Source organism: Lycium barbarum, chromosome 10 (genome assembly GCF_019175385.1).
Source record: "Lycium barbarum isolate Lr01 chromosome 10, ASM1917538v2, whole genome shotgun sequence".
Lineage (NCBI taxonomy): Eukaryota > Viridiplantae > Streptophyta > Magnoliopsida > Solanales > Solanaceae > Lycium > Lycium barbarum.
The window spans coordinates 117,860,188-117,871,475 of record NC_083346.1 but is presented as its reverse complement, the minus strand read 5'-3'; the positions used below and the strand labels follow the sequence as shown (position 1 = coordinate 117,871,475).

Below are 11,288 nucleotides of genomic sequence, written 5' to 3'. Positions count from 1 at the left end.
AAACTCACACCAAATTGAACTGCACAAACCTGTCTTATGTTAAGGTTCTACCCAACGTTGGCACAAGCCTAAGTTCGGACCCAATGGTATGAAGCTCGAAACTTCAATCTCGAAGTCCGAGATTCAATTTCGAAGCGTCTAAAGTTTAAAAACTTCGTAAACTTTTAAATAGAGGTCCTAAAATCGACTATTTGTGTATAATTCACAAACAGCACTCCTCTCCTCCAGTAATTGTAAAATAATCATTGTTATGGAATTTCAATCGAAAAGTGATCAGCAGGCTTTCTACCGAAATAATATGTTATCAATTACTGAGGCCTTACAATCTACAAATACACACATACAATCCTGTGGAACAACAGGGCAAAATACGTTTTACATAAAGCAACAGATGATACCTATTCTGATATCTCTATTGTATATTTCACTTTCCTATTTTTTTTATATTTTTTGAGGCCTCATTCTCCTTGACCATATTTTAGTACTTTCACAGTGCACACCAACCGTCCTCATGAATAATATTTTTTACATCATTCCCGCATAATAGATAAATTTCATCATGTTTCTTGCTCTGTGGTGTACAAGGACCTTCAACAGCATTTCCAAAACTGTCCCCAGTTTGTAGCGTCTACTCGACTATTCTTAATGGTACAGATATAAGCCAAGCCCGAAACGAGCACATGCTCTGCAAAACGCTATCTCCTCAGCAGCAGCAACCAGATCTGTGCTGTGGCCATTGCCTGGTGATACTGTTCCAGTTGATTCACGGTGTGCCTAGAATAATGTATCATCACAAGAATAAGCACAAAATAAAAAAGAAACCACTGTGACTATCACTCCAACATGAATTCAACAGGAGAAGTGTTTATTGAAACTTGGAAGTTTTAGGTGCTAAATTTAAGAGCATACAAATGAAATTTGGAGATAGTACACAAACCTAGACCAAAATTGCATTTTTCCAAACACTTAACCATAATAAAAAGCTTCATCTTTTACATATCGTTCAGACAAAGCAAGTAATGATAAAAGTACTTCCCTCTATGCATCAAAATGACTAACCTACTAGCATATATATTTCATCGAAGACCCTTATGAATTGATGAGTAATTCTCAGTTTTGGTAGTTTTCCAACTTCAATAGCACATGATAATTGACCGGGGTAAATGCGAACTGGTGTGCTGGCCGGCTGGATGCATCACTGGCTTAAGCAAAAAGGTCACAGAGCTTGCAAGCCTCAAACCCAATGTTAGCTAAGACACCTATAGGCAAGGTCCTTAAAACAGAATAATGAACCTAATGTTCGCTAAGACCAGTACCTAATGCTGGCTGTATGCATCGCTATCTTACCTAAAGCAGTCACAGAGGTCGCAAGCCTCAACCTAATGTTAGCTAAGACCAGTACAGGCAAGGTCCTTAGAACAGAATAATGAACGGTTACTTTAGTCTGCCATTTCATGTGGGACTTCTAATCCAATTCTGCAATCTCGTAACACTCAGGCCTATTAACGTCTCCCCCACTTGCTTGCTTGTTCCAATCCTGTTTCCCTTCTGCCTTCTGCCACAGATGATCTTGTATCAAAATATAGAACATTCTTAGGCTCAGAGACATCAGCTACCAAAAGCTGATGCCAAGCGATTAAATTATTCACCTAAAACCTCCCTTTTGAAGAGAATGATCCTCAGACATAGAGTCTTTCCCCAAAATCTCAAAGAAGGTTTTGCAATGACCTAGGTCATTGGGATCCATGTACCAAGAAATTGTCCATTTTCTGATGCAGAATAAGCTTATACCAAATAACCAAGACTAGCCGCAGAAACCAGCCAGTCAACCATAAGCAAACAACTGAACCCATCCACTGAAAACCCACTTTCTCAAACTTGAAAGGTATCACATCCCAGAATCAACAGACGACGGCCTACTCCTACTACAGAAAAGAGGAAAAAAAAAACAGCTAGGTAACAGAATACCTATAAATACTACTGCCAGCCAGAATTGACCAAGAGTATATCTAAGGGACAGAAAGAAATCACCTTTAACCATTTCCTAGAAAACTACAAACGAACCACAAAATTAAATTCTAGGAAAATCTATAAATCCGAGAAATAAGAAATACAGACATATGAATAATCTGGCTGCAGTTAAGAAGAAACGATCTTCCAAAGTTAGACCGACTATTAATTTTCTTTTCCATATGTTCAAATAGACTTCCCTGAAAAAATTTAGCTGAAATTCTTGGGAGGAATTTAGAGTTACGCTACAACAGTATACTTCATTTGTCAAAAGATCATTGGTTTGAGTCTGCAACTTCACAGATGCCTAAATTTTGGATGTCCAATATAGGAGGAAAAGAGAAGTAGGTTTTATTGCAACTTCAATACATGTATGTTAAATCTCCACAGACATGGCAACACGGCCCGAACTATGAGTGTGCAGTGTCTGGGTCGACCTGATATAATAAACCAATCTGCTTAATATACAGTAATGCTCGCACAAACACAAAAATAAACAATAGCAATAAGAGCTAACTCGGCTGCAATCCGTAGTAGACATTAGGAAAGCTAAGGTTTAACCTTGTGATCCAGATGAAAGGTAGGCTTTACATCGAAAAATTCAATACTTCTATCCTCGAGATCTGCTTAGTCTTTGAGGTGTTTCAAGGGTTTCTATGAGGTACTTTTGTTTATTTCGAAGGCTTGGAAAAATAGACCCTTTGATGTGAGTTGAAATTAAAAAAGTGGAGCCAGATTTCTTAGCCACTTCCGAAGTTTAGTACAGCTATTCCGCTAGTAGGTCAACAAGCAGAATCAAGGTGGCAGCTGCTCTTCGGACCAAAAATTAAGAAAGGATGAACAATAAGCTGAAGTCAGAGCACTAGATGTGGCCGAATGGGCACTGCCATACCCAAACGAGGAAGGTGGTAAGGCAGTTTGTAAAGAGTCAGCACTGTGGCGCTGGAAACCTATGTCTGCCAGGTAAAAGTCTACAATTTTGGAAGGATCTCAATTCTTCACCCCGTACTCTTGAGGAATAACACTAAGAGAAGCAGAAGATGGCAAAGAGAAGAATGAGCTAAAAAGTTGAACCCCGGTTTCTTCCTTCCAGTTCTTTTCCTATATTTGATATGGAGACATCTCTTCAATTTATCTTTGGTTTGTTAAATGCTGGTAATCTTTTTATGTTAAGGATAGACGGTTTCAATACTTATGTTTTGAGTTTTTGTTTTGATAAGTTTTGAATATTTACTTTTCAAGAAGAGCATCTCTTATTGACTTTGTTTTTTATTGGTTTAGCAAAATGAGGTTTGGAAACAAGAAGCTATAAACTGGCTGGAATGTGAACTCAACACTGAAGCTAACTATAAAGTATAAGGCATGCTAAATTGAATAAGCCAATCAAAAGGGGCCTTAAAATATTTGTGTGGTCAGTCTAAATGTTAACCAAGAGAGAATCAACTGAGACAACCTCTACAAATACTTACACATCTTGAATTGAGCTAATCTAAATCTACCAAGAAAAGGACATCCTAAGTTAAAGGATACTCAACACAGTCAATTCTACCTGAAAGGATTTGAGATACTAACTTAATCCCAAAAAAAAAAAGGAGGATTTGAGATACTAACCGGCAAGAGCCTCTCTACCTGCCAAGGTAGGGTAAGGTCTGCGTAAACACTAACCCAGACCCCACTTCTGGGATTATACTGGGCGTTGTTGTTGTTGTTTGAGATACTATCTCATGGAAGTTACTACTTAAAACTAGTTCTAATACAACTCGTCTATGAAAATTAGGTGAAGTGCATCCCCCTTTTTTGCTTATCAAAGGGCCTTTCAAGGTTTTCCTATGCTAATAGCCTAGTACTTCTCTTTCTGTTTAACCTTGATATATTACATCTCAACTCCCATTGTTTAATTATATTAAATACGTGCTAGTTTCACTAATCCTCATAGGAACAATTTTGTACTTTAGTTTTTGTTTGAGCAGGAGTTAGGTTTTACATTCTCTTGTTCCCAAATAGTATAATACTCCATCAATTGGCAATCAAAAATGAATAGCACAAAGGAAAGATAAAGAATGGACATTTCAAGTTGTAGCAACAGAAGCGAGTGAGGCCATATTAAACAATGATTTCCTTTATATTATTAGGAAGACTTGTAACTAATTCATTGATCAAACCTTTTTGGCTGGTATACTCAAATATAGCAGCATATTGAGAGATGGTAGAGGGGGAAGAAACGGAAATGGGAAACTCAAAAAATTAAGAGCACTTATTTGGAAGAACTATCATACCTCTCCATCTGATCCTCGTATAGTGACACGATAGACAACTGTCACACTTCCATTATCCGAGAAAATAACATCTCGCACTTCTCCACACCAGCCTGTTAGAAGAAATCTAACCATCACATATGCTAAGATCAAAACTGATTTCTCAGTGTATACACCAGATATGCCACATTTAGGTCAATTGTACATATTTAAGTCTTTTTCCGGTAAAACTCATAGTCAATCAAAGCTACAAACAAATAAACCATTATGCTGAAATTTGCAGCACATATGCTATTACGAAGAAAAGGGAAAACGCGTGAAAGAAGTTACAACGGAACGGTATAAGCATCAGCACACAGAAGTAAAACATGAAGGAGAACTAGAAACACAACGTAGTGGCGAAAAAATTGCAAATATAATGCCGATCAGATGGAAGAAGCGTGTTGTTTTCCAAAAGAAAGAAAAAAAAAAAAAACTGGTATGTGCATATCTTACAGGATCTACAAAAATTTAGCACCAACAACAAACATATGACCATCAACTAATACATATATGTTCTTCTAGGTAGAACTTAGATAACACGTGTAAGAGAAGGATTAAAAGGAGTAAAATTGACTAGAAAATGCAAGACAATAGAGAATTTAAAGATGTTTAAGGGCGGGACAGAATGTGAGAAATGGAAAACAGCGAGGAGTGATTAGACTTGAGAAGAATTGTTAAAGGGAATACGAGGTTGGAAGGAGAAGAAGAAATGAAAGAAGAACCACAGAATTTCTGAAAACATGAAACATCATCAATTCATTTGCCTTAGACACATAGGAAGCAAATGGTTTTGCAGGGAAACCGCAGGGAATACAACTGAGTAATTAAATTCATTTGACAACTCCAGGCATTTCTAATAAAAAATTGGTCGGTAAGAATTTCAAGATTGCTTGCTGTCAATTGATTATCCCATATTTCCCATATTCATCCAGAAGATAAAATAAACAACGTCAAGGGTGAATATATCTAGATGCTGCAAGTATATATCTACTATCCTTCTAAAGTTCAAGCTCAATTGCCCAGAGGCTTGATCTCAATATTAGAGTTTAAATGAAATCCAGATCACGACACTTCCATATCAAAATTTTAAAAAGGATTAAAGATCACAAGAGACATGATAGGTTTAGCGAAACGTTTTTGACTAAGAAACCACCAAGACACAAAAATATGATCTTTGTGATTTTTGTTACTTAGAGCAGGTAGACAGAGATATATTCTACAGCATACAATCAACAGTGAGAAAAAAAAATAAAGGAAAAGAAGGTTTCTAAGGTTGAGAAGTACAATTTCTTCAAATGTTCCAATTCATGCGTTGACAAGGAAAAGAAAAGGTCTCTAAGGTTGAGAAGTGCAATTTCTTCAAATGTTCCAATTCATGAGTTAAAATGCTGTCAATCCAGGAAAGGAGTCAAAATGAACATATGCAACGGCAACAACATGTCAGACATGACAGATATCCTTTCTCTACTGTCATCTTCTTTGTTGTAAGCTCAAAGAACAGCTACTTCTGGTTCCCTTGACCACTCTTCAGTATATCTCAATTTCTTCACTAAAGAATCTATTTATTTGCAAATCACACAAATAAAAATTGGGCCTTTTCCACCAAATTTCACATCCATTAATTTTGGCAGAAGAAAAATATTGTAAATCTCATCTGCATGACCAAATTACACATTTTCTTTCTTCATCTTATTCGATGATGATAATACAACTACTAAAACACACTTATCAGTTATATAAAACAACATAACCATAGAAGAATATCGCACCTGGAGCGTAGAAGCTCAACATCCGGTTAGCATGGTACCTAAAGAATAACAATGTCATCAATATCAGATCAACAAGAGAAATTGTGGCAGCTGACCAACCACTGCCACAGACTTTAACTAAATACTCCTTCAGACTGATAGAATTCATGTCAATTCTTAATTTTATTTTATTTTTATTTTATTTTTATTTTTTTACATATTTAGAGACTACATTAAGTTTATAAACATCCTGTAACTAAAAATTTCTTAAACTAAAACATATGTTAAAATTGTATTTAAAAATCAGTTATCCAAAACCAAAAATTATAATACTCCCTCCGAATCAAAAAAAGAGTCCACTTAGCCGTTTTTTCTTGAATCAAAAAAAGAGTCCACTTAGCAAATCAAGAAAGAATTAGCCTTGTTTTTCCATAGTTGCCCCTATTAAGTGTTATATGATCAAATCCCAATGCCTATTTAATTAGGGGTAGTTTAGTCAAATTACCTATTTTTTTCTAGGAGTTAGTATTTTCTTAAGGGGTGTGCAAATGGCTAAGTGGACTCTTTTTTTGATCCGGAGGGAGTATATTTTAAAATTGTGTTTGCAAAAAATCAGCCATCAAAAACCAAAAATTATACTCCCTCTGTCCCAATTTATGTGATGTTTTTCCCTTCCTAACATTCAAACTGCATGAACCTTGACCAACATTTTTAAGATGTGTTTTTTTTACCAAATTGATATGAGAAAAGCTGAAACTTATAGCACTTTCTTCATGTAGTTTTCAAAAATATATATTTTATCTTAAAATATTGAGTTAATCTAATCCAATTTAGCTTCAGATAGTCAAATTGACTCTCAAAAAAAGCAAAAGTATCACACAAATTGGGACAAGGACTAGATAAGAAAGAGATAAATGAAACTACCAAGGGATAAATGTAGAGTTATCACCATCATCACCAGGTTTAATAATATCATCAGGAATTATCTTATTCTTTTTTTTATTATTATTAAGCACCGGGTGTCCGGGTCTCTTTGAGCCCCGACTAATCCCCGGGGGGTGCACAGGCCCTCGGCAAGGAGTTTCCCGCAAGTGCACCACGGGTAATTCAGGGTTTTACCCCAGTCCGATGGCCCTCAGAAATTGTTTGCACCCAGTGGGTTTCGAACTTGAGACCTTGAAAGGGAGCAAACCCTAAGGCTCAAGCCAATTACCACCAGGCCAACCCCTGAGGGTTAGGAATTATCTTATTCAAGTCCCTTAAATATTTTAAGTTGTTAATTATTGTGATTTACAGCATCTTTGAGGTAGGTTATAAATATATAAATTTTATTCAAAAACTTAAAGCTTCTGTGTCATGACACAATCAAAATTTAGAAGTTTATATCTCGAAATTCAAACTGTGACTCATAAATTAGGAAAAAGGGAGTATATTTTAAAATTGTGTTTGCAAAAAATCATCCATCAAAAACCAAAAATTGTACTCCCTCTGCCCCAAATTACACGACACACTTTCCTTTCTAGTTAGTCCAAAAAAGAATGACACATCTCCTTATTCGGCAATAATTTAACTTTAAACCTTACTCCCTCATTCACTTTTACCTGTCTCTACTCCAAAAATAGATTTTCACTTTTACTTATCCACTTTCGCATAATCAAGAGAAATATAATTTGTTGTAGATATTTCTCATAATCAAGAGAAATATAATTTGTTTTTCCTGTTTTGCCCTTAACATTAATTACTCATTCCAAATCATTTTCCAAATCCAATACAATTATATACCAATTAATATGATATCATGGTAAATGGTAAAATATGCACTTCATTTATTACTCTATTTCTTAACGGGTGTGCAAAGTCCAAAGTGGACAAATAAAAGTGAACTAAGGGAGTATTTTTTATTTTACGATTAACAAGATAATCTATAACCACACAAATATCTTTAGCTATTTTTAGATCACAAGATTCAAAAGTCTTACTTTATTTTTTAAACTCCATGCCGAGTCAATATATTGACCTTAAATTTTGACATAAATTTCGGAGTACGAGAGTCAAACTTTATAACTTTGAACTTAAATTATGACATAGATTTTTCAAGTTTGTAAAAATAAAATTTATTTATTTTGAAAATACATTAAAAATACTATAAATTATGATAATTTATAATTCAAATAATTTAAGAAAAAATGTAAGGAAAACGTGATCAAACAACCACCTCATACCTCCCCAAATATTAAAGGATTCACATAATTGAAACAGAAGGAGTATTTTTTATGCTTAGCGAAATAATTTATAACCACACAAACATTTCCTTTATTTTTTAAACTCCGTATCGAGTCAAAATACATCATCATAAATAAAAAAGAGAGAAATGAAATTACCAGGGGATAAAGGTAGAGTTATCATCATCAGCTTTAATAATATTATCAGGAATCCTCTTATTCAAATCCCTTAAGATCTCAGCTAAAGGACGAGTAATACACGACGACGAAACCTTATCTAACGGCACCACATAGTTCGTATTCGATGACGTGGCATTCTTACCGCCCGTGACGTCACCAGTGCTGCTAGCTTTGACTTGTAGTAAGTTTTTTGATGTTTTAGTAGGAGAAGGAAACGTGTTGAACAAGTTTACATGGAGTTTTTGCGCCGCCGTGCTCCGCCGTGGATACGGCGGCGTTGGTAGGTAGCTGTCTGCCGGCGGTAGAGAAGACTTGGTGCAATGTGCAAGCATTTTTTTTTTTATTTTTTGAGTGTTTTTTTGTTTTGGTGAAAAAGTAAACGTGGGTTTCAAAGTTGTGTGTGTGTGTGAGTATAGACGGGTTGGTGAGCTTTCTATGACTTGTATGTATTTAAGGGCGTGTTTGGATCATGCTTTGCTATACAACAACAACAACAACAACATAATTTCACCGGGTGGAGTATGAGGATGTTAGAGTGTACGTAGATATTATCCTTATTTTTTTGATGGGCAGGGAGGATGAAAAAGCATCAGTAATAATAAAAAGCAGTAATAGCAGTAAGATAATAGGACGACAAAGTAAAAGAAATAATCAGATAGTGCTAGATAGGAGTGTACATGTATTGGGTTGGTTCGGATTTTTTAAATACCAAACCAAGCCAATTTTGTCGGGTTTTTAATTTTTTACAAACCAAACCAAACCAATAAAATTCGGATGTTTTAACCTCAAGTTTTATCGGGTTATTCAATTTTGTCGGGTTTTTCGAGTTTGTTTCATGAGAAGTTTTCATACAAAACATATAACTTTTACTTCAAATATTTCTTTAGTCCTAGAAGATACAACTATATAATTAATGTGTACAAATTATGAGATGATTAATGATATTGTATTAAAATATTCGACCAAAAAGACATGAATAAAATCCGATAAAACAAATATTGTTATTTAATAAACCATAAATAAAATGATCATAATCTAAAAATACTAAGTCATGCTAAAATAAGTTATGCAAATCTAAAAATACTAAGTCAACAGTAGTACAATAGCAACAAGATAATATGACGATGAAGTAAAAGAAACAATTAGACACTGATAGAGATGACAACAAGCAATTTAAAGTTAAAAATAAAAATAAGAGATATGCGAATGCTAAAATAAAAATATAAGAAAATGACACTAATAATACTGGTCCAACAAGAATGGAAGGTACTACTAATCTTACTTTTTTATAGTTAATAGTAAAATATATGTATTCACTCCGTCTGTTTTTACTTGTCCACTATACTAAAATTAAATGTTCACTTTTATTTATTCGATTTGAAAAATTAAGAGATAATTTATCATCTTATATCTATTTTGCCCTTATTATTAAGTACTACTTATTTTCAATTCATTTTTCAATGACTTAGATAATTATTAGGGGTGATATAATAAAATTATAATTTTCTTTATTGCATCATACAAAGGGAATGGTGATCTCCATAATCAACATTAATTGGTAATTTCATTAAGTTAGCAACTTAGGTATCACAAGTTGAAATATGCTAATAAAAATAGTATATAAACTAAAATTATTTTTGTATTATTATTACTTTTAGACTACACTAATAAAACTTAATTATTTTCAATATTAATCGTATTATTTTAATTTAGAGTGTTAGTGTATATAATAACTTGTATTATTATTATCATAGTGGTATTGATTATCATACAAAAAATATAGTCATAATAATCACTATAGTTTACGAGTGTGATGTGTGTATTAGACTCATATTTGTTGATTAAGCTCTATCGAGGACAAAAAGAAAGGGTGATATTTAAGTGAAAAAATGTGGAACAGACTCATTATTCACCAAATTTCCAGTTATGTACATTAATCCTCATATAATTATGAATATTAACATAATATTAATTTATTATGGTTATCATAAATATATATCCAGAATAATCGCGATAATTTACTAATGTAGCGCGTGAGGTGTGGATTAAGCGTGCATATTTCATATGTAAACCCTATTCAAACAAAAATATATAATATCTAAGTGAAGTAGGACTAGACGAACGAACCTATTATCCACCAAATTATATATCATGTGTTCTAACCCTTGAAATATATTGATTAACAAAAACCAGTCATGAAATTTTATATAATTTATTTTCTTAATTTTTTTGGGAGCGAGATCAGAAGAGTAGGTGAGGAGAAGGAAGAGAGAAATAATAAGGGATGGTAATAATAAGAACTTATTCACATTCGTTATTTATATAAAAATAAATACGAATATATCGTGGCTAAATAATAAATTAAAGTAAAATTATATCTTAAATAATTTAATAACAGCAATATATACATATAGATATGCATTAGATGTGTTAATTAACTAGGGAAACAACCCACGCTTCACGCGGTCATGAGAAAAATAACATTGAGTTTATTAAAGAAAATACTTCGATTTATTTCTCATCTTAAACACACTAATTCTCACAAATAAAAATACTTAAATAATTATTAGTCATTTATTGAGAAGCTAAACTTTACGGAATAAAATACAAAATTTATTAGCAACAAAAAAAACATTAGAAAGACCAACTCCTCATTCCCTTTAAGGTGAAATTTAAAACCTTTATGTTGAAATCGTTTTTTGTTTCGTGTCAAATTATGTCGAAATCTTATTCTTGAAGGATGTATACCTTGTATTTGAAATAAACACAAATAAAATATAAATATATAAAATAAGAAATTGATTAAATTGTACTTTGTGTTTTTCACAAAC

At 33.4% G+C, this 11,288-nt stretch overlaps 1 protein-coding gene across 1 annotated transcript; it reads right to left on the bottom strand.

Annotated features, from left to right (window-relative positions):
• Window positions 1–282: 282 nt before the first annotated feature.
• On the bottom strand, window positions 283–8,873 carry LOC132613712 (DNA repair RAD52-like protein 2, chloroplastic). The gene is made up of 4 exons (XM_060327898.1): window positions 8,437–8,873; window positions 6,077–6,114; window positions 4,287–4,378; window positions 283–774 (listed from the first exon to the last, which is right to left on the bottom strand). The coding sequence occupies exons 1-4, from the start codon at window positions 8,787–8,789 to the stop codon at window positions 643–645; spliced, it is 615 nt and encodes a 204-aa protein (XP_060183881.1). The 5' UTR covers window positions 8,790–8,873; the 3' UTR covers window positions 283–642.
• Between the last annotated feature and the right edge of the window lie 2,415 nt (window positions 8,874–11,288).